General features: G+C 48.6%; 5 protein-coding genes across 6 annotated transcripts; 2 read left to right on the plus strand and 3 right to left on the minus strand.

Moving 5' to 3' along the window:
• Nucleotides 1-1780: 1780 nt before the first annotated feature.
• LOC131565574 (dynein light chain 1, cytoplasmic) lies at nt 1781-4957 on the minus strand. The gene is made up of 3 exons (XM_058816527.1): nt 4806-4957; nt 4155-4292; nt 1781-2386 (listed from the first exon to the last, which is right to left on the minus strand). The coding sequence occupies exons 2-3, from the start codon at nt 4284-4286 to the stop codon at nt 2249-2251; spliced, it is 270 nt and encodes an 89-aa protein (XP_058672510.1). The 5' UTR covers nt 4287-4292; nt 4806-4957; the 3' UTR covers nt 1781-2248.
• Nucleotides 4958-7058: 2101 nt separating this feature from the next.
• Nucleotides 7059-12196, plus strand: COQ5 (coenzyme Q5, methyltransferase). The gene is made up of 7 exons (XM_058816501.1): nt 7059-7287; nt 7673-7822; nt 8315-8542; nt 9253-9359; nt 10947-11035; nt 11230-11341; nt 11458-12196. The coding sequence occupies exons 1-7, from the start codon at nt 7140-7142 to the stop codon at nt 11557-11559; spliced, it is 936 nt and encodes a 311-aa protein (XP_058672484.1). The 5' UTR covers nt 7059-7139; the 3' UTR covers nt 11560-12196.
• On the minus strand, nt 12175-14477 carry LOC131565559 (dynein light chain 1, cytoplasmic-like). Its single transcript, XM_058816502.1, has 3 exons — nt 14322-14477; nt 13668-13808; nt 12175-12553 (listed from the first exon to the last, which is right to left on the minus strand). Exons 1-3 carry the CDS (start codon nt 14475-14477, stop codon nt 12416-12418), a joined length of 435 nt encoding a protein of 144 aa, XP_058672485.1. The 3' UTR covers nt 12175-12415.
• A 3208-nt stretch (nt 14478-17685) lies between these two features.
• On the minus strand, nt 17686-20140 carry GATC (glutamyl-tRNA amidotransferase subunit C). 2 transcript variants are annotated; one of them, XM_058816593.1, is made up of 4 exons: nt 19907-20140; nt 18999-19162; nt 18516-18619; nt 17686-18136 (listed from the first exon to the last, which is right to left on the minus strand). In XM_058816593.1, exons 1-4 carry the CDS (start codon nt 20048-20050, stop codon nt 18078-18080), a joined length of 471 nt encoding a protein of 156 aa, XP_058672576.1. In that variant the 5' UTR covers nt 20051-20140; the 3' UTR covers nt 17686-18077. The 2 variants fall into 2 exon arrangements, with proteins under 2 accessions (XP_058672576.1, XP_058672575.1); XM_058816592.1 differs by having other exon boundaries at nt 18999-19165; nt 19907-20082.
• On the plus strand, nt 20038-21268 carry TRIAP1 (TP53 regulated inhibitor of apoptosis 1). Its single transcript, XM_058816594.1, has 2 exons — nt 20038-20277; nt 21006-21268. The coding sequence occupies exons 1-2, from the start codon at nt 20131-20133 to the stop codon at nt 21087-21089; spliced, it is 231 nt and encodes a 76-aa protein (XP_058672577.1). The 5' UTR covers nt 20038-20130; the 3' UTR covers nt 21090-21268.
• Nucleotides 21269-21514: the final 246 nt, after the last annotated feature.

The raw sequence follows: 21514 nt of genomic DNA on the forward strand, positions 1-21514 counted from the left end.
AGCATATGCAGTACCAGATAGAGAGTAGACAGACACAAAACTTTTAAAAGCAAAGGACAACATTTTTATTAGCAAACTAGTTTGCTGTGGAAAGAATATAAATACAAGGAAGTCTTCCCCCAAATAAAAACAACCATGTAGTTCAAATAGTGCTCAATAGGAAGGTATTAGTAACAAACATTTGCCCTAATTACATGATCTGCAGTGCCACACTCAACACTGCAGAGCCCGACTGGCACCCGGGTATGCCGGGCACGGGAAGGGCGATGGCAGCGTTGGCCGGTGTGCCGGGCAGAGGAAGGGCGAGGGCAGCGTTGGGCGGGTGTGCGATGCAGCGTCCCCGGGCACGGGAAGGGCGGCAGGTCCCCAGCTCCCCTCAGGTCCCAGCCGCGCTCCGCCATCCCCGCCCGGCAGCTCCGCCTCCGCCGCCATTGCTCCGGAGCGCCCCGGCCACACCCCCTGCCCGCCGGCCGCCAGTCATTGGTCACCGCCAGGAGCTCCCCAGCAGCTCATTGGTCAGACGCGGGATGATGGGCGGGGCGTTCCCCCGCCCGGCGTGCCGCGCGCCCGCTGCCATTCCCATGGCGACGGGAACGCCGCAGGTCCCGCGGCCCCGGTAACCGGGAACACCCGCGAGAGCGGCTGCGGCCTAGCCCTGCCCAAAACAATTGCAATGCTGTGGTCACTGTAATGAACAGGGAGAGGATCGACTAAATGCCTCCTGCGGCTCCTGAAAGCACCCTTTGATGAACAAGATCCCGAGTCGTTCTATTGGCCTGGTTAGCCATTACTTCTAGTTGGTCAGGGAGCTTTGAGCCCACGCTGAGAGGAGTTTCTGAGTTTTTTCTCAGCAAGATAGCTGCTATCAGCAGAGTCTGGGGTTACTGGAAAAACACAGAGGACACTGAGCTTATCTTCAAGGCTCCACATATTTTCCTTCCCTGCAACACGTCACCAGGAGTAGGACATGGGACAGACAGACGGCCTTCGACCCAGGGCAAGGCAACTGTAGCTCCTACTTGTCCCTGACAGAGCACAGGCCTGTCTAACCTCAGTGCCATGCATTTAGTTCAGCTTTCAGGTATTCTGGATTTTGGAAGAGATTTCTTTGAGGTGACACCAGGCCCCAGGAAAAGTCCGAAGTATCACATAATCACAGTATTTCACTATTCCAAATATTCTCTGTTTATGTCTGGTGTGGATAGTGTTTAATGAAAAGCTATTACAATCAACCATTTATCCTCTTTGTAATGACTGTGATTTGTCTTTCACCTTCCCATTTCTCCACAGCCCAAATGGACCCTGCAGAAGCTGCTGCTGCATTTCCTTGCCATGTGTGTATCCTGTACCACAGCTGCCAGATCATACGTGGATGTTTGTATCAAGAGGGTTTATTTGCAGGAGGAACCCCCTGCCAAGCAGCCCCACGGGTATTGTCCCCAGTGTCACTGAGCAGCATCAGCCGGGTGTGCCAGGCAGGGGCACAGCTCAGGCAGCAGCTGCTCAAACCCAGCTCACGTTCAGCAGCCGCTCTCTGGCTGGGAGCCAGGCCCTGCCACCCACGCTGCACAAGCACCGCCCTGGGGCTCCCACTCCCCCTGAGCAGTGCAGCTGCTGTCCTTTGTTGCCAGGCCCGCAGGGGTGGCTACACTCCACGCCCGGGGTGCAGCCAGCCCCTGCAGCCCCACACACCCCTCAGGCAGCATTCCCCATGACCCACCCAGACCCAGTCATCCACCGTCACCACAACATACAAATCAGCCAGAAATAACAACCTGGCTGGGGTAGAACTTGGCTTTTATTCTCCAGTACACTTCTCCAGAGACAGCAGAAAAAAGAAACAGCTCAGATTTTGGGACAGCACATCCAGCAAAACAAGAGGGGGAAAATTATTTTATAAAAGTAAAATCAAAATTATAAGAGAAGTTTGGAACATAAAGAGCTAAACACACTGTCAGTACTTGCATAGCACTAGCAGTAATCAGAAATACAGTAGATGGCTATAAAACTTGCAAAAGCAAAACTGCTCCAACAGCTCTAGTAGCAAAGGAGGAGCCTTCTGGAAAAAAATAAATACAAGGAAGACTTTTTTGGTACTTTTCCTTTTTATATCCACGATGTAATGTCATCTGTTACAACATAATCCCTGCCATCGCCCTTGAAGATCAAGGCCTGTGTCCTCAGGAAGGCTGCAGTAACTGGTCAGAGTCCTGTAACTGGATGCAAGTTTCAGTAACAGTCCATGGCTCTAGCCAGACTTGAACAGAAGAATAGCGACTTGGCCGAGGTAGAAGTAGATGAAGTGCTTGGTCTCATGAGTCACATAGCTGCCAAAATTCCTGCCCACGATGCAGTGCCACGTGGGATTGTATTTCTTGTCAAACTCCTGCAAAACAGATCACTACAAATTAAGAACTCATCTAATAGATTTCACCTTCTGAGCAAGGCAATCAGAGGAAGAACAGATGCTCTTTAAGTACTAGGATTATTTTATTTACATCTTATTGTTCACCTGCTGCTTAGTCAGACACAAAAACCCCACAGTGCTTCCTAACCGAGCAGTACTAAGTTTAAAACATTACTTTTGTTGAGGGAAAGTAGTCTTCTATTCCCCCATAATTCATAACATTCTTGAATCTACAATTCTCAAATAAAAGATTCATCATTAGTTTTGTACCCCCAGAGACAAAGCCATAATTTAGACTTCATTTTGTAGCAGCACAGCTACAAAACAGAAACTTCTCCGCCACCTGCTGTGTAACAACAGTACGATCAATAAATCTAAGCAGTTGTAATTTACATGTTTTCAAACAAATTCTCTACTAATTCCCAGTAGTTGCAACAAAGGATACGTGAAAAGTACTAAACTCTCTTTTCAACTTTCATAGGTACCTTATGTGTCTTGAGAAAAAAAGCCTTTCAGTATTCTGGTCATAGCAAACAAGTGTTTCTTTAACAGAAACAATAGTTCTGCATGGATGAATTACTTCACATATTAGAGAAACTTCTCCACTCTAAGTATCCCAAGTTTTAAAGTCACCTCCACCCCAGGTATCCCGGAGCAGAGCCCCAGGCTTTCAGTGGTACAGGAGCAGAACAGCTCCAGCTGGGTGCCTTCAGAAGGACCCGGACAAAGAAACTGCCAGGCAATCACACCCTCCCAGCCTCAGCTCCCCACCCCTCACAGTTCTCACTAATAACATCGGGGTCTGGGGACTTCTTGTTCTTTACTGGGGTTTTTTCATTGTCGCTGGACAGTCTTTTTTATCTCTCACGTTGTGTTTTCTGCTGACAGTTATAACTTCCTTATTTTCCAGCTTGAACCAGCTCTTGAGGCCCTTTTTCACAGTGCTAGGTAAAAGTTAACATATCTATGTGAAAATTCACAGCTTGTGGCCTAAACCTTTATCAAACTTTTCTCCTTGTGCCAAGCAGTTAACTCAGACAGTTTCAGTTCAATTGGCCTCAACATTTCAACAGCTCTTCCTCTCAGATCACTTCAACTTCTACTGACGCACTTTCATTTCTCTGTTCTCCTGAGCTGACGAAGCAGGAAATATAATCTGAACTAGATCTTTCTCATGTATTGTTAATCCTACATAAAGGATGACACAGACGTTGCAAACAACAGATAAGCAGGGCCACCAGGATTTTTTTTCTTTTTTTCTTATACCACTACGTAAAGAGAGGTGTGATTACAGAGAATTACAGAAAACCACTTTTCCACTGCTATTTTTGATCCAGCTGGCAAGAATTGTAAAGAGATCCTTAAGATTAAGTTAAATACAGACGAAACCCAGAACAAGCTACCTCTCAGAGGAAAACCACAGGAGAGCTCAATAGACTCCCTGTGTTTTGTACCAGCTCATCAGTCACAGGGACAGTCAGGTGCCACTCTATCCTCACGTGGACAACAGACAGTGGCAAAAAAGGCCGTAAGCAGAAAGCACTGCAAGAAAAAAGCAGCACCTAGAAAGGACCCGTAAAGGGTGGGTAAAACAACACATGGACATCAGCCTAAAGAGAAAGTCCAACTTGATTATCTAGCGTCTCTAGAACTTGTTTTTGTAGCACTACTTGCCTAGCAGCATTCGCCCCAATTGATTTTTCATGTGCATAGAGATATCACGAGCACATTACAAGCCAACATCTACCTTCTTTATGTGAGCAGCGATGTCCTTCTCGATGTTGTATTTCTCCAAGGCTTGAGTTGCACATTCCACAGCATCTTGCTGCATCTCCTCTGACATGTCCGCATTTTTGATCACTGCCTTTCGGTCACTCATGATTGCCTGCTTGGAGGGAAAAAAGAAGGAAATTCAAAGTTACAGGAGCACCTGCCAGAACCACCTGCTGCCCAGCAGCCCCACGGGTATCGCCATTCCCAGCGCGCTCTCGGGCGCCGCGCGGTGCCCCCGCCCTGGCCGGGAGTGCCGGGCACGGCCCGAGCAGCGGGGCTCAATCGCGGCCTCACGTTCGGCACCCGCTCTCCGGCCGGAGCCGCACAAGCACCGCCGCCCTCCCGGCCCTCCCCAGCCCGGCGCTGCCCCGGGAACCCCGCGAGCCCATCCTGACGCCCTTCCCTGCCCCGAGGGAGGCGAGGAAAGCCCGGAACGCGCGGCCAAGGGCTCGGAGCCCCGTGCGGCCGCCGGCGGTTGCCGGGGATGCGGGAAAACCGGAGGCGGCGGCCGGGAAAGAGCCCAGGCACGGGGGGGTTGCCCAGTCCCAGACTTCCCGAGCCGGACCCGACCCCTCACGGCAGCTGCCCTTGCCCAATGCTCAAGTCGGTAACGCCTTGCCCTCACCGTCGAGCGGGCGCCGCGGTATGGGCGCGGTGCGGATGCAGAGCCAGTGACGGTGCGGGACGGCGCAGAGCGAGAAACGCACTCGGCTCCGCCGCCGCGGCTGTTTAACCGACCCGCGCGCGCCGCCGGCGCCTCCGAGCGCCCCCAGCCCCGCCCCCTCAGCACCGGCCGTCAGCCATTGGTCACCGCCACCATCACCCCGAAATCTCATTGGCTCCGCTCCGGCGCTCTTGCAGGGTTTTGCCGCAGCAATTTCTTTCAGCCCGGCATGCCTTGCGGCCGTTGCCGTGGCGACCGGCGGCCGCGGTGAGGCGCGGCCTTGGGGCGGCTCCGGGCCCGCCTGCCTAGCGCGGGACAGGTCGCGACTGGCGGCTCTCCGGCCCTGCGCAGCCGTTCCCCGTCGCTTTGTTTTTTTATTCACGGCTGAGCTGCTTGAACGCAGGAAGGAAGAAGGGGAAGGAATAACCCCGAGCACTGGTGCAGGTTGGGGGCTGACCGGCTGGAAAGCGGCTCTGCGGAGATGGAGCTTGGGGTCCTTGTGGATAACAAACTGTCCCTGAGCCAGCAGTGTGCCTTGGGGGCCAAGGGAGCCAATGGAATCCTGGAGAGCATTAGGGAGAGCATTGCCAGCAGGCCAGGGAGGTGATGCTGCCCTTCTGCTCAGCACATCTGGAGCGCTGTGTCCAGCTCTGTGCTCCTCAGGACAAGAGAGACATAAAGCTCCTGCAGCAGGTCCAGTGGAGGGCAGCACGGATGATAAAGGGACGAGAGTATCTCTCCTGTGAGGGAAGAGTGAGGAAGCCAGGCCTGTTCAGCCTTAAGAGAAGACAGCTGACAGGGGACCTTATTAATGTGTACAAATATCTAAAGGGTGGGTGTCAGAGATGGACCAGGATCTTCTCGGTGGTGCTGAGAATAGGACAAGAGGCAGACAACACACAGAAACTGGTGCACAGGAAGTTCCACCTGAGCAAGAAGAATTTCTTCACTGTGCAGGTGACTGTGCACTGGAACAGGTTGTCCAGAGAGGTTGTGGAGTCTTCCTCAGTAGAGCTATTCCAGAACCATTTGGACACAATCCTGTGCCATGTGCTCTGGGATGACCCCGCTGGAGCAGGAAGGTTGGACCATGTAACCAACAGTGGTCCCTTCCAGCTTGGCTGTTCTGTGACTTTGTGAATGCAGCTGGTCACTGGTGTCCATGCAGTGTCCATGACTACAGTGTGAGAGGGACTCCCAGTCACTGCTCTGGTAGGCAAAGACCATCTGTCACTATAGCTGAGAAAAATACCCAACAAAACCAAACATGATCCTTTGGAGGGCATCCTACTGCAAAGAACATAGAGTTTAAAAATATAATATGAGGAAAGTAGGAGAAAATTGTGGTGTGGTCTGATGATGGTGCTAAAAGTCCCAATATGGCAGGAAGGTCCTGGGTGAGGGAGCCCAGCTCATGCCTTGGGAATGCAGTCCCTGGGCTGATTTTAATAGCATGATATCATCTCTCCTGAGAATGGGTTAAGTAATTTCTTTGTATCTACAAAGCTGGCAGAACTCCTGGATGATTCAAGGAGTGTGATAAGCAGGACAGGTTTTGGGAAAAGGAAAAGAAAAAGAAAAGAAACGTTAAGTTTCTAATGTGTCCTAATGCTCCTAACCGGAATCAAAGCATCTTTCACTCCTCCTTGCAATTCATAAGAACCCACAAACCCTCCCTCCCCTTCCTCACGAGGCTTCACTTTAAGTGAAGAAAACTGCAAAATTAGAAATCTAAAGAAAAGCTAAATAAAACGAAGTTTAACTATTTGCAAAATTACTCAAGTACACCACGAGGGTTGCGTTTGGTTTGGGCTTTGGGGGTTTTTTTTCCCCATCACGTTTGCCCTCACAGCACCGGTTCCACCGCAGAGCAGCGGTGGTACCGGGGGCGGGGGTTTCGGTAACCGCGTCCGGCAGGAGCGGCGGCGCCTTGGGCTGCGGGGAACGTCCGTGGTGGGAGCGGGCACGGGCGGAGCGCTGTCCCGGCTCTGTCCCGGCAGGAGCTCCGCGGGCGGAGCGCTCTCTCGGCTCTGTCCCGGTAGGAGCTCCGCGGGCGGAGCGCTGTCCCGGCTCTGTCCCGGCAGGAGCTCCGCGGGCGGAGCGCTCTCTCGGCTCTGTCCCGGCAGGAGCTCCGCGGGCGGAGCGCTCTCTCGGCTCTGTCCCGGCAGGAGCTCCGCGGGCGGAGCGCTGTCCCGGCTCTGTCCCGGCAGGAGCTCCGCGGGCGGAGCGCTCTCTCGGCTCTGTCCCGGCAGGAGCTCCGCGGGCGCAGCGCCGCCCCCTCTGGCCGTGCCGAAGATGGCGGCCGTGCGGCTGTGGCGGTGCCGCTGCCGGGCGCTGCTGTCCCGGCCCGCCGCAGCTCTGCGGGCGCGGCGCGGCCTGGCCGCGGGGCCGGAGATGCATTTCGGCTTCCAGACCGTGACGGAGGAGGAGAGGAGGGAGAAAAGTGAGGGCGGCGGCGGCGGCGGGAGAGGGCGGGCCGGGCCCGGGGCCGAGCCGGGCTCCCGGCAGCCGGGGATCGTTCTCCATCCACAGTGCTGGGGACGTGTGTGGGGCTGGGCCCTTGTTTAGGGTGCTACCTGGAGTCTCGGTGAATAATATCGCTGCTACTTCCATCAGCTCGGGAAGGCTGTGCTTCTCCAGACACCTTTGTCAGGCAACAGGCTCAGTCCATTCAATCTTTTTTTTTTTTTTTTTTAATGAGTTTTCTTGTGGTATTTTTCAGCTCCACATAGTGGAGAGACCTCCACAGTGCAATAAAAGATAAGTTTTACTTAGACATAAGCATTTTTAAGTAAATTGCATCTCATTCCCATGTCCTTTCTTTGCAGTTTATCAGGTCTTTGAAAATGTGGCCAAGAAATACGATGTAATGAATGATTCAATGACTCTGGGAATTCATCGGGTGTGGAAGGATATCCTCGTGCATAAAATGAACCCTTGCCCAGGAACACTCCTTCTCGATGTTGCTGGGGGAACAGGTAAATAATTTTGGTGAGTTCCACATGACAATGCCACACTCTTTTTCAGCTGTTTGAGTCTGCTCAGAATTATGTTTCCTGCTGTTTTTTTTTTTCTCACCCTTAGCTCCCTGTCTTTAAAACTGGTGAAGCATCTACTTAATTTTCCCAGAGAAGGTTTGAGAACTGATATCTTTGTGTTTTGTAATATCTTGCTTTAAGGGTCTGAAAGTGTTATAGTCCTGCCATGATATGTTATGGGAAACTATGTGAATTTGTAGACTGTGACGGACTCTTTGATTTTAATAAGTTCCCTTTTTGTCTTTACCCATTTACACACACACACACACACACTTTCTGTGTCTATTACAGTGTGTCTGAGGGGGTGTTTTTATAAATATATATGACTAAAAAGAAGTAGTAAGTTAGTTAGATGTTTAAAGCCTTATGTTTCAACTTCCTGGAGTCAGAAACCATTCCAAAATGTGTATCTTTCCTTTGAAACAACTGCAGGTGACATTGCCTTTCGGTTCATTAATTATGTTCGCTCTGTACGACAACGCCAGCTCCAGAGGAAACTCAAGCACCATCAGAATTTGTCATGGCAGGAAATTTTTGAGAGTTACCAGAATGACAAATTTAACAACTCACTAGGGGATTCCCAAGTGGTGGTCTGTGACATCAACAGAGAAATGTTAAAAGTTGGGAAGCAGAAAGCGCAGCATCTTGGCTACTCTGAAGGTAAATAATGCATTGTATTGTGGCACTAACCTTCCTGATAGCAAGAAGTTGTAAGGGACAGAGGTTTTTTTGCTGTTTCCCTGTGTACATTCAGGAAGAGTGGGAGCTGTGCATGGGGAAAAGGAGCATGAGCTGCACAGTCACTGATTGTGCATTTTATCTGCTTGTCAATAACCTGGACATCCATGCTCCACAGACAGACATGGTCTTGATCCTTTGGGGACAAGGAAGCAACACATCTGCAACTGCATCACCTACTGATAGTCCTGATGGAGTGTGGCTTTCCATGTTCCTCAGCCTGTGGGAGATTTCTAGCAAAATGTGTTAAGTGTTCTGACCACTGTTGCATGGCAAGATGTTAGTAATTGTCCATAGCTACACTTTGAGCAGGGATTCTCTTTTTACAATTTTGCCACAAATGGCAACGAACAGTGCATTCCACTCTGATGCAAGTTTTGGGTAAAATCCTTGTGGCACATACTCACTGTGTGTATGTGCAGAATGGTGTTTTGGCTGATCTGCAAAATCAACTACTCTGTCTTGAAAGATTGGCTAGTAGAGGCCAAGGTGTCTTTCCTCTAACAAAACTGCAAAATGGAAACATTTGTTTTCAATATCACTTTAATGTAATCAATTCCTTCTAGAATGGGTAAGTTCGAGCCTTTTTGGAGCAGTCTGAGCTCAGTTCTATGACTTGTCTTTCACTACAGGCTTGTCCTGGGTACTGGGGAATGCTGAAGAGTTGCCCTTTGATGATGATAAATTTGATGTTTACACAATTGCCTTTGGAATCCGAAATGTAACTCGTATTGATCTGGTGAGTTACTGTAGTGTATCCTGACATGGGGTCCTTATGATTTTTTACTCTACAAAGGAAGCAAAGTAGGAACTCCTTTGGATAAAGGAAGATCCTAGTCTACTCCTGAAACATTTAAAATAAGTGGCATGTAACTTGTGTGAATAGAAAATGCAATTAAGTGCCCCACCTTTGTCATAAAAAGATAGATTTATACCAGTTGCACCCAATCCTTCCAGCCTGGCAAGCCACCCAGTCTCAGGTTCCTAAGGCAAAGGGCTGCATGTTGCAGTCACTGCCCACCTTCTCCTGACCTATGGCATGGGTGGATCTGCACATGCACAGGGCAGTCAGGCTGCACATCTCAAACCTTCCTGCAGTACCTGATCTATATCCCACCAACAGTGGCTCCAGTGCTTCCTGTCCCCTTCTGCCTCCCTGCCTGAGCCAACAGAGCTGCCAGAGCAGAGTGGGGAGGAGGCTGCTGCCCCCACTGCTGCTGAACCAGCCTGCTCAGCCCGCTGCTGCTGAGTGTCTGCACTGGCTGGTGGCAGAGCTCCCTAGAAAGAACAAGTCTGATTTTAATTAGGATAAATAGTACCTCTTTGTTGTGAACTATCTCTGTCCTTTGAGAAGGACTGGCTGCTGTGGGGGTGACACCTGTCTGGAGGCACTCATTGTCTGCTTTGGAGGAGTGTTACAACCTTGGCAGAGCTCCTGTGGAAGGTGAAACATTTGGATCCAAACCACCTTGAGCCATATTCCTTTGAACTTAATGTGCATGGGGCTTTTCTTGGTGCTTTGTCTGCACCCTTCCAAAGCCCAGGCTCTTTGCCTTGATGCATAGAGCAGCCTGGTAGCAGAGCTCCCTGGAGACCTGATACAAAACACAGCCAAGCTGCCAACTCTTGTGCAGAGCTCCTGTGTAGTGTTGATATTTTATCCCATGGGAACAGGACAGTTGAAGTCAAGCAAATGTACAACCTTCAGAGGTTCTGGAATACAACTCTGCTCCTGTATGAAAGAATAAACAGTTTTAAACAGGATTTTGTCTAGATTCTTGTTAGGTATTCCATTTTGATGCAGGATGGAATTTTCAAAGTAGCCAAAGATTTTCTTCTTTCTCTTTCCTTCCTGTTCTTACACATTGCTCATCCGAAACCCAGTATCGTTCCTGCTTTGAACCTTTGGGTGTGCCTCACAGTAAAAACTTTTGATTGAAAAAAAATTATCCTGCCTGTTTTTGATTTTCAGTTTCTTGTCCCTGAGTCACCTTCTCCCTTTTGTGTTTGGTCTGTAATTATAAGAGCTCTGCCAACAAACTTTCATCAACTGCAAGTAGGGAAAGAAAATTGCAAACCCGACATCACAGTTTTGACACAAAGCCTTGTAAAAATCTATTTATGTAACAGCAAGAGTATTTGTGCTTTGGGTTGTGGCACATTTTGGGCTTTTTTTATATTTGTCTTGGGATGTGTAAATCTTGCAGACTGCCAGGCAGGATGCTCTTCATTCTCCTCAGTTCATCAGAGTTGCATGATAACATCACATGGCATGATAATAGGCAGGTGCTGTTCTACAGTAGCAAACTTATCTGCTTTGTCTCAGGCACTCCAAGAGGCCTATCGTGTGCTGAAACCAGGAGGAAGATTTCTCTGCCTTGAATTCAGTCATGTCAGCAACCCTCTTCTTTCCAGGTAGGAACATGGTGATGCTTTATGCCAGGTCACAGGGCTCTCTTGTTTGTACTCAGTAAGAGGTGGAGACACTGAGACCACGTCTTGGTGCACTTTTAAAGCAGCTACAAAGCCTAGTGGCACAGAGACCAGCTCATGTTGGAGAGGGTTTGAATGTGTTTCTGTTAATCTGTATTTACCATCTCTCTGTGCAGGCTCTATGATCTCTACAGTTTCCAGGTTATCCCTGTCCTGGGTGAGGTTATTGCTGGTGACTGGAGGTCTTACCAGTACCTTGTGGAGAGCATCCGACAGTTCCCCCCTCAGGTAAGGCAGGATTTCCCCAAATTCACTGACACACAAACCACAATTCCAGCATAATCTTGTGGCCAGCTGGCTTATGGGCCTTCAGGTTATTAATACTTATGGCATTTATTTTTCAGGAGGAGCTGAAGGCAATGATAGAAGATGCAGGCTTTTTCAGAGTGGATTATGAGAATTTGAACTTTGGCATTGTTGCCATTCACTCAGGTTTCAAACTCTGAGTCTGGGTACCAAAACACCAAAAGTATTTTCATGAGGGATATGAAAGCTGTGGAATTTTAACGGGATCAAAAGGAGTCCTAAGAAGTTGTGCAGCCAATCCTTGCTCAGCAGCTGGGCTCAGAAGAACACAAGTTACCTCTCCCCACCAAGAAACCTGTGGAGTGACTCCAGTGGTGTTTCTTACACTTGCATTTCCCTTCAAGTGCAATGTAAAGGATGTGGCCAAAACTGAGCAATGCTGACAAGCAAAGCAAGTTGGCAGTGGGTGTGGATAAAGACAGACTGATTAGTCTCCAAATAAGATGCCTTTCTTGTTACTAAGCTTTAAAGGAGGATATTATACTTGTGAGAAGTAACTTGGATTTATGAAGTAACTGTGGACTTTTATGAAGCTGTTATTATCTTTGTCATGTGGAGTTGAAGGATTTTTTCCCATGACTCCTTTCAGAGGCAAATGGAAGGCTTATGAAATAAAAGGGCTCTGCATCAAATTTTTTTCCACTTAAATCAGTCTTGTAAGAAAGTTTCCTAAGAAAGGATGGATTTGGGGTGTGGGAATCGAGGTGGGGTTGTTCATCCTTCACATGGCAATAAAGAGGGTAATTCAAGAGGGCAAAGGGATAAACGATTTTATTAGCAAAGAAGCCATCTTTTGAAAGAAAATAAATACAAGGAAGACATTTTTGCTTTTTTATATAGCCACAATGAAAATACCAGCCGCTACAGCAAAATCCCTGACATTAACAATACAATACAAGACCTGAAGATCAAGATGTGTTTCCCCAGGAAGGCTGAAGGTGGGAATCAGTGTGCAGTCCTGTAACTGGATGCAAGTTTCAGTAACAGTCCATGGCTCTAGCCAGACTTGAACAGAAGAATAGCGACTTGGCCGAGGTAGAAGTAGATGAAGTGCTTGGTCTCATGAGTCACATAGCTGCCAAAATTCCTGCCCACGATGCAGTGCCAAGTGGGATTGTATTTCTTGTCAAATTCCTACAGAATAGAGAATTAGAAAGTCAGCATTTTCATGGTAATTATACTAATATTGTCTAACAGTTGGGGAGGTTTTTTTGGCAATGAGTTGTCACTTGATAACAAGTATCACTTTTGGAAGAAGGCAATTAAGGAGCAGCATATGCTCTTAAGCACATAAGGATCATCTGTCACTTTATAACTCATCTGCTGCTTAGTCATACTAAAAAAAAAACAAGTGCTTCCAAGCAGAGCAGGAATAAGCTTAAAACATATGTTTGGGGAGGTAACTTTTCCCCTACAGTCATGCCATGATCTCAAACCATAACTTCTAAGAATTTGTGTGCTTGTTCTGAATCTCCAATGAAACTGGTATTTTTCTATATTAGCTTCTATTTCTGAAGCTAATGGACTTCATTAGCTTCTTTTTGCAGTAAGGATGCTGAAAGAACACTTGATGGAAAATTCTCTGCCATATCTGACACCTGGTCATGAGATGATGATGATGTGACATGCTGCTGTCAGGAGCCTGCTACGAATAAACTCCTGTGTACAGGTCTGCAGTGAGCAAACCCATGCAGTAAATGGATTTATACTGCAGTACCTAACAGCTGTCAGCTGAAGAGAATTTTGTGAGGACATGGAAGTTTCTGTTCTGCTCAACCAAATCCTTCAGCTCCTTGCAGCTCAGACAGGCTCCCAGTAGGAGTCAAGAGAGAAAATGTGACAAACTGTAAGCTATGAACCATCTGTTCAGCATTAGCATGAACAGCTTGTCTTACATGTGGTGGGAAAGGCAAAAAACCAAACCCACTTATAACATGGTCGGCAAAGCAACACTTTAAATAGGCTGCACAGAGCCCGTGTCTTGTACCAGCTCATCAGTCACAGGGACAGCCAGGTGCCGCTCTGTCCTCACGTGGACAACAGACAGTGGCAGAAATGGTGTAAGGCATTACAAGAGAAAAGCAAAAGGACCTAGAAAGGTCCACGTAAAGGGTGGGGAACAGAACAGAAAGAGAGAAAGTCTAACTTGATTATCTGGTGCCTCTAGAACTCGTTTCTCTAGAGCTACTTGCCTAGCAGCATTCGCCCCAATTGATTTTTCATGAGCACATCACAAGCCAACATCTACCTTCTTTATGTGAGCAGCGATGTCCTTCTCGATGTTGTATTTCTCCAAGGCTTGAGTTGCACATTCCACCGAGTCTTGCTGCATCTCCTCTGACATGTCCGCATTTTTGATCACTGCCTTTCGGTCACTCATGATTGATTGCTTGGAGGAAAAAAAGAAGGAAATTTAAAGTTGCAGGAGCACCTGCCAGAACCACCTGCTGCCAAGCAGCCCGTGGGTATCGCCGCGGTGCCCCCGCCCCGGCCGGGAGTGACGGGCACGGCCCCGGGCACGGCCCGAGCAGCGGGGCTCAATCGCGGCCTCACGTTCGGCACCCGCTCTCCGGCCGGAGCCGCACAAGCACCGCCGCCCTCCCGGCCCTCCCCAGCCCAGCGCTGTCCCGGGAGCCCCGGGAGAGAGCGCGGCCGCTCCACCGCCCGTCCCGACGTCCTTCCCTGCCCCGGGGGAGGCGAGGAAAGCCCGGCACGCACGGCCAAGGGCTCTGAGCCCCGTGCGGCTGCCGGGGATGCGGGAAAACCGGAGGCGGCGGCCGGGGAAGAGCCCAGGCACGGTGGCACCTCCGGGACACGCGGGGTCCCCGGTACCGGGATGGCGGAGCCTCTGGAGCCGCCCGCACCCCGTCCCGTCCCGTCCCGTCCCGTTCCCGTCCCTCACCGTGCGGGCGCTGCGGAGCGGACGGCGCTGCGCTCTGGTCCGTACGCGCCTCGCAGCGCCTCTGCCCCGCCCCCTGAGCGCTGACCGCCCCCATTGGCCGCCGGCACCGCCTCCCGGGCGTCCATTGGTCAGCGCTGCCGGCCCCTGAACGCCCATTGGCTGAGGCGCGGCGCCCGGCCGGGTTTTACTGCGGCATTGTCTTGCGGCCCGCGATGCCCCGCGCCGCGTCCGTTCCCATGGCAACCGGCGGGATGCGGGAGAGAACGGGGCGCGTGTGTTGGGATGGTCCCGTAGGTTCGGGCTGGGTATGGAAAACTTCCAGTCCCGACTCCCGTGCTACTGGTCTGCTGCGCCACGGGAGGTTTAGGTTGGATATTGGGAGGAATTTCTTCACAGATCTGTTGATTACACATTGGAAGGGGCTGCCCAAGGGAAGTGGTGGTGTCACTGTCCCTGCAGGTGTTTAAGGAATGACTGGACATGACATTGAGTGTCGTCGTGTGGTTGACATGGTGGTGTTCAGTCACCGATTGGACTCAATGATCTCTGAGGTCATTTCTACTCTAATTCTGTGTGGCATCAGGTGATCCTGGGTAAAAAAATAGTTCCTTAAAGTATGGCCAGTCTCCGAGGCATTGTAATGTGTCCACCAGGTTCTGTAAAACACCTTTCCATAGGTGATGTGTGGGCCCCAAAAGTCATTTTATTACTTGCCCCAGCCTGGATCACAGAGATGCTGAGTTGAACCAATAACAGACTTTGTTTCTCTTTGGAACAAGCTCTTGTTGGAAATATCCCTTTCAATTGTATGTGATCTTACTGAAAGAATACTGGGATATTACCCGGGGCAGCTGTTTCAGTAGTATGGCCTTTACTGGAGTGAAGCCCACCCATGTCAAAGGAAGGAGTTCCACAGCTTGTGAATGGCCTTTGATCACCTGTCCTGTTCCCTTGTCTGTTTTCTGTTGTGTCTTTTCAAGTGACCTCTGATAGAAATCTGACCCATGTTTACTGGGTATAAGTCAGCTCCAAACTTTGTTCCTTTAATGAACCAAATCTATCAGACTTTTACACCATCTTTTGCAGACCTCACTATTTCTGCAACTCTTGCCTTTTTTTGCTTGTGTTTGGTTTGGGGGTTATTTTGGTTGCTTGTTGGGTTGGTTTTGTTTTGGTTTTGGTTTTTTTTTTTTTTTTTTTCCTTTTGTTTAAATGAAGCAAGATGTTTTGGTAGAACCTCAGTGCTCTGTTTTCTTAGTTTCACTCTCCCTGGGGCACTTTCTGCTTACTCTCTTGTCAGCAGATAGAACATTGCTGTTGAGTCTTCCACTGCTGATCTGTTAATAACAGGACTCTGAACCATGTCTACAGCAAACAGCACAGGATGATTTTAAAGAGGTTGTTAAATACTGGTTGGTAGACTCTCATTTCCTTGTAGAAATTTAAAAAAACCCACCTCAAGAGCAGTCATTCACCTCACTTGCAATGCAAATATTTTGCATATTCACTACTCAGTGTTATTTAGAGCAAAAGCAGCACAACTGCAAGGAACTCTGTGCTTTTGCAAACTCTAAGGCAACCTCAGAAGAATACACTGCCCCCAGAAATACTGAAACTGCATAATGTAATACTTTTGTCAGTCTAGAATATCTCAGAAATAACTCCTGACTCACAGGTTTTAACACTCCAAATAGAGATACAGTTCACAACTTTGCTTGTGTGCTAGAACCATGAAGAAGTTCTGAGTGGTCTTGGGACCACAGTAAGTAATTAATTTCCAGAACTGTGTTCAGTATCTGCAGCACTTGCAGTTGTTCTTTGAGTACTGGACAGTTTTGTGCTGACAGAATGGAACCATTTAACAATCTTCCAAATGCTCCCACTGAACTTCAGAAACACCCATGGATCTCAGAGGAGGCGGCTGTGTTTGGTAGCTGCAGGCAAATTTCTCTGCATTTATTAAGAAATGGTTTGCTGAAGGAACAGTTGTGATGACGACTGCAGGAAATGGCAGTGTGGGTGAGATACACGTTGTTAATGAGAAACATTAAAGCCTGGGATACATCACAGCCCTACTTGGTAATTAAGAGTATAAAAGTAGAGTTTCCCTCAGGATAGAGCTGCAGGGAAAGGCAGAACAAATAAACACAGGAGATGATAGCAGGTGTAGAGGAGGTGCTGAAGGAAACTGGGTAATGGATAAGGCATCTCATGAGACTGCTCTCCAGTTTAGGCTGTAAGCACTTTTCATGAGGTGGTTTTTCACTCTGTGTTGCACAACCTATCTCTGTACTAACAGAGCTTTTTCCTGGGGCTCCCAGTTAATACTAAAACATAAAATAATCATTATTATTAATGAAACAATAAAACAACTTCCATCTTTTTCTTTCCACAAAGGTGAAGAAATCTCCACATTGAAATTTTCTTTGTAAACCTGGGATTTATATGCAAGAGCTTCCAATCTAATTTTAGATCTACAGTTTTGTGGTGGTGGAAAAATGTCAGCAGCTCTAAGTGAGGTTATCTCCATGGTCCCCAGAGAAACTGGATCCATTTACTGAGTGCTGCAGTGAATGCAGGGGAACCAGCACATGAGGGGGTCTCTCTCCCTCTCTCAAAGTGCAGCCAGGGCCCAGTGGGGCTCAGCACCATCCCCTGGGGCTCAGCACCACCAGTGTTAGACCCACAGAGGCACTGACATGCCCTGCCCCACAGGCACCTCATCTGCCCTCTGTGAGCTTTTCTTCTTGGTGGTTGCAGGTGTCTGAGTCCAGGTTGTAATTCCCTTATTTGTGGTGAAGTTGCATCAAACCCCTTCATTAGGGAGATGTGTTTTCCACTTTAAATGCAGTTTGGGCTGCAGGGAACAAGCATCAGGCAGTCTGTTCTCTCCCTGGAGTGTGTGGGAGCAGCACTGAACTGGCAGTTTTAAGTTTAGCCTGTGCTGCATTGGCAATGTGGGATCATCTTGTCCAAATGCTGGTTTAGTTGTGGCCTTTAAATAGTTACTTGATGCTATTTTGGGTTAAAAGCTCCTGCAGGCAGTCAGTTCCCTCTCAAACTCCTCTTCCTTCTTCTGTGTAAATAATACTGTCCCCATTCTCTCTAATGGTCAAACAGGCCAAAATGGATAGATCAAGGGGGAACTTCTCAAAGTGGGAATTACCTGATATTATGATTGTGGTATTGATCATATTGTTTGATAGATATTTGAAGTCTTTCCTTGTTATGATTTCTATACACATCTTAAATTCCTTACAGGCTGAGCTTGTATATTTGTAAAATTTCAGCATTTGCAGGGTCTGAATCTTGACAAGTCTCAGACTAAAATAATAATACAGTTTTGTTACAGCTTTGCAGAGGATTGGATTAGTGGTGGATTAAATACAAGCTTTATTTCAATACCCTTGACAGAATTCAAGTATCACAGTAATTACATGTTTTATGCAACTAGGTGAGTATATTATGGATGCTTAAACAAATAATGAGGTAATTGCACAATTAAGAGTGGTACAAGGGTTTGCTCTCACCTCCAGACAGCAAATTCACTTTGCCAAATAAAAGCACCCAGGTCATCTGCCATGCTGCTGTCCAGCTTCAGAGACATTGAATATTTCAGCAGCACTACTAAACTTTTACACTTCCTTTCTTCTGTCTTGCAAGTGCTCTTCTTCTGACCAAAATACACAGGGTGTGACTGCACAAAACTTCATTTTCTCCAAATAAAATACTGAAAGGACATTTGGGCTCTGGCTGTCACTGAGAGCCCTGCAGAAAAGTCTCTTGTTCTTCCAGCTTCGGTAAAGGGATGTTACCTGAGAGAAAACAAAAAACAGGTTGTGTGAGACCAGCTGTAAGTTACCTTGTGGGCAGGACACCTCGGCATGGAAGTGTTTATGCAGTTTACTCCATGTACAGGCTGCCTAAATATCCTGAGAAAGTCAGGGAAGTAAGGAAGTGCCTGACCTCCTGTAAGGAATTTCCCAAGGTGTGCAGTAACTCCAGAGTCAGGTCAGCCTCTGTGCTGCTTCTGGACCATAAATTGCGCATTGTTTTACACAGATGGATACAGACATTTCTTTTAGTGCTCCCTATTATTGACTAGTATTTCTGAAAGCAAATGCAGCTATGGCAGGTTATTTTCTTCAGGTTAATTCAGGTGAGATTAAGAGATTTTTGTAACCAAGTCAATACCTGGTGGAGCCACAAAATATTCCTCTACTTTCTCTCTGGCGTTTTCTAGCAGTTCTTTGGTGCAGTTGCCTTCTGTCACATCATCTTCTCTGAGATACAGACACCTGAAGGACAAAGGTTACTGGTTGTCTTCAAGCTGTTGTGTGAATATGAGGTAGGAAGGGTGGCTTATCTCTAAATCTGGAGTTGGTCTCTTAAATAAACACTGACACAAGTACTGGAACATTCTGAAGCACCAATAAATGGCACTGCCAGGCACTGGGGGTGCAGTGTGACAATTAAGGCAGATTAAAGAATTGAAGTTCACCTTTGCTTTGCTCACACATAAAAATTACACAGCCAATGACAACTTTCCCCCACACAGAACCCCACGAGGATGTTTTGAACAAAGGGGTCACATGCACGGTGATTCCCAGGGGGAAAAGGTGACATCAAACATTTTGATGCATGAACAGATAAAAGGAGGCTGCTGTGATTCACCACCTGTCCTCCAGCACTGAATCCATGGGTTCCACGCCATCAGTGTTCACTTCATGAAGCTGATCAGCAAACTGGATCGCTTTCTGCAGCCGCTGCACGCCCTCTGCATCCCGGAAATCCACCAGGGCCAGGTGCTCCAGGTGCTGCAGCACTTCCACCGACACCTTCTGCTGTACAAAAGCATCAATATGGACAAAACAGTCAAAAACCAGCAAGTTTAATAGTGCTACGTTCTTGCTACCCATTACTGTGAGCTCGGCAGGTTTTCATTAGAAGGCACAAAATGGCCAACAATCTCTTGTTACAAGGTCTTTAAAGACTAAACTATCCAATTAAGAGCTGACACCTGGATTATTTTCCCTTTTAACCCAATAACTGATCCCAAAGAGCTGCAATGCAGACTTTTCTGCCCAATTACAAAATGCCACCCAAACCCATGAAGAAGGAAGAACCAGCATGAAGAAGAAACCCAGGACAGCACCCTGTGCCTTCCATCTCGCTTCCATCCACAACATACTAAAAATCCCAAAACCTAAATTTCTCACCAAGTGATATACCTACACTACTCTCTATAATTTATTTCACAGTTTTGTGGGTTCTAGTCTATCTTAAACTCCGGGAAACTTTCTCCATGAATGACGGTCAAAGTCAGAGCTGCCCTGGGGGTCAGGGCACCCCAGAGCAGACACAGAAATATTCCCGCTGCTCTGGGTTTCCACACTTGTTACACGCAAAAAACGAAGTTTACAAAGAATCCTAAAATCGTTACGGCTGGAAAAGACCTTTAAGGTCACCAAATGCAGGGACCCGCTGATCGCTGTCCCTCTCTGGGGCGATTAACGGGTGCGGTATCCCGTGCCCGCCTCGCGGGGGGCGGAGCGGCGGTGCCCGAGCGGCGCCTGCGGTGTTACCCGGAGCGGTGCCTGCGGCCGGTGCTCGCTGTGCCCGCCGTGCTCGCTGTGTCCCCGGTGCTCCCGGTGCCGGCGGCCGCTCCCCGGTGCCCGCGGGAGGCCCCGCCCGGCGCGGAGCCAGGCCCCGAGGAGCAGCGCGCGCATCGCCGCCTCCCGGCCCCGCCGGATGTGCGTCAGTGGCGGCGCGCCCGGCCCGGCCCGGCCCGTCCGGCGCGGCCGCCGCGATGAACAGCGTGGGCGAGGCGTGCACCGAGCTGAAGCGCGAGTACGACCAGTGCTTCAACCGCTGGTTCGCAGAGAAGTTCCTCAAGGGCGACAGCGCCGGCGACCCCTGCGGGCAGCTCTTCAAGCGCTACCAGCTCTGCGTGCAGGTGCGTCCGGGCCGGCCCTCGCTCCCTGCCCCTCGCGTCCTTCCCCGCGCCGATCCCTCCCAGCGCCCGCCCGGTGCCCCCGGCAGCCTCAGGCCTCACGCAGACCCCCACACGCAGCGCTGGGCTTGTCCCGCCCCGTGTCTGTCGGTCATGGCATGAATATTTTACAGGCGTTTCCTATTTTTATTGTACATTTCTTAAGGCGGATCTGTAGAGGCTGCAGCGCGTTTCTATTAGAGCGACTGTAGCTCAGTGAGTTCTCAGTACATCCTTCAGCAGCATTGAAACTTTATTCAAACCAGCAACTTTAACATTGAAACTTTATTCAAACCAGCCACTTTAACATTGAAACTTTATTCAAACTAGCCCTTAAGACTACTTTTTCTAGATCACTTGTTTTTTTATATGGTTTCTATTCAGGCAACAAACCATATGACAAGAGGATACAGATTTAAGCTGCACCAGGGAGGTTTAGGTTGGGCTTTAGGAGGAGTTTTCTCACAGAAAGGGTGATCAGATGTTGAAATGGGCTGCTAAGGGAGGTGTAGGCAGTGTTTAAGGAGAGCCTGGGCATGGCCTTGGTCTGGTATTACTCATGGGCCATAGGTTGGACTGGATGATCTCAGGTGTTTTACAGTGTCTGTGGTTCTGTGTTTTGTACCAAAGATAACCTCATGTAGCCCTATAAAGAAGTGCTGAATTTAAGTATTTGGTTTTTTTCTTTTCAGAAAGCAATCAAAGAAAAGGACATACCCATTGAGGGCCTGGAGTTCATGGGCCCAAGTAAAGGAAAAACTGAGAACTCCTCCTGATGTTGGCAGTATGGGTGGAGTCACCAACAGCAGCCTTTGGACTGAGCACCAGCACCAGGTGTGCCACAGGTGCCACCAGGAGAAGACCTTTGTTAACTGCTTTTTAGGAAGTGACAGATGTTCTCTGCTTGTGAAAACAAACAGCTAAAAGAAAAAAAAAAAAAAAAAAAAAAACAAAACTGGATAATGTTTTAACTGCTGCCTCCTTGCCAGTGAAACTTGGTGGTGGTTCAGCATCTGACAGCTTAAAAATCCATGTGAGCTTCCTACTGAATGTACTCTGCAGTGGGGAATGCTGGTTGGAGTGGGCTGGGATGGGTTCTCTGTGACTGATTTCTTTTGCTTATTTATATAACACTTCAAAGTGTTTAAAAAGAATATGAAGGGGGTTGATGTACTTGCTATCATCTCTATGCTGCTGAATT

Source organism: Ammospiza caudacuta, chromosome 18 (assembly GCF_027887145.1).
Source record: "Ammospiza caudacuta isolate bAmmCau1 chromosome 18, bAmmCau1.pri, whole genome shotgun sequence".
Lineage (NCBI taxonomy): Eukaryota > Metazoa > Chordata > Aves > Passeriformes > Passerellidae > Ammospiza > Ammospiza caudacuta.

What these genes read in the sequence shown, in the direction of transcription:
- GATC (XM_058816592.1), bottom strand. Translation starts at nt 20,050, where the DNA reads ATGCGCGCGCTGCTCCTCGGGGCCTGGCTCCGCGCCGGGCGGGGCCTC. An exon ending in GATTCAGTGCTGGAGGACAG is followed by an intron (nt 18,620 to 18,998) that starts GTGGTGAATCAC and finishes TTTGTCCTTCAG; the next exon opens with GTGTCTGTATCTCAGAGAAG. An exon ending in ATATTTTGTGGCTCCACCAG is followed by an intron (nt 18,137 to 18,515) that starts GTATTGACTTGG and finishes GTTTTCTCTCAG; the next exon opens with GTAACATCCCTTTACCGAAG.
- LOC131565574 (XM_058816527.1), bottom strand. Translation starts at nt 4,286, where the DNA reads ATGAGTGACCGAAAGGCAGTGATCAAAAATGCGGACATGTCAGAGGAG. An exon ending in TCGCTGCTCACATAAAGAAG is followed by an intron (nt 2,387 to 4,154) that starts GTAGATGTTGGC and finishes TCTGTTTTGCAG; the next exon opens with GAGTTTGACAAGAAATACAA.
- LOC131565559 (XM_058816502.1), bottom strand. Translation starts at nt 14,477, where the DNA reads ATGGGCGTTCAGGGGCCGGCAGCGCTGACCAATGGACGCCCGGGAGGC. An exon ending in CGCTCCGCAGCGCCCGCACG is followed by an intron (nt 13,809 to 14,321) that starts GTGAGGGACGGG and finishes TTTTCCTCCAAG; the next exon opens with CAATCAATCATGAGTGACCG. An exon ending in TCGCTGCTCACATAAAGAAG is followed by an intron (nt 12,554 to 13,667) that starts GTAGATGTTGGC and finishes TCTATTCTGTAG; the next exon opens with GAATTTGACAAGAAATACAA.
- COQ5 (XM_058816501.1), top strand. Translation starts at nt 7,140, where the DNA reads ATGGCGGCCGTGCGGCTGTGGCGGTGCCGCTGCCGGGCGCTGCTGTCC. An exon ending in CGATGTTGCTGGGGGAACAG is followed by an intron (nt 7,823 to 8,314) that starts GTAAATAATTTT and finishes AAACAACTGCAG; the next exon opens with GTGACATTGCCTTTCGGTTC. An exon ending in AGCAACCCTCTTCTTTCCAG is followed by an intron (nt 11,036 to 11,229) that starts GTAGGAACATGG and finishes CTCTCTGTGCAG; the next exon opens with GCTCTATGATCTCTACAGTT.
- TRIAP1 (XM_058816594.1), top strand. Translation starts at nt 20,131, where the DNA reads ATGAACAGCGTGGGCGAGGCGTGCACCGAGCTGAAGCGCGAGTACGAC. An exon ending in GCTACCAGCTCTGCGTGCAG is followed by an intron (nt 20,278 to 21,005) that starts GTGCGTCCGGGC and finishes TTTTCTTTTCAG; the next exon opens with AAAGCAATCAAAGAAAAGGA.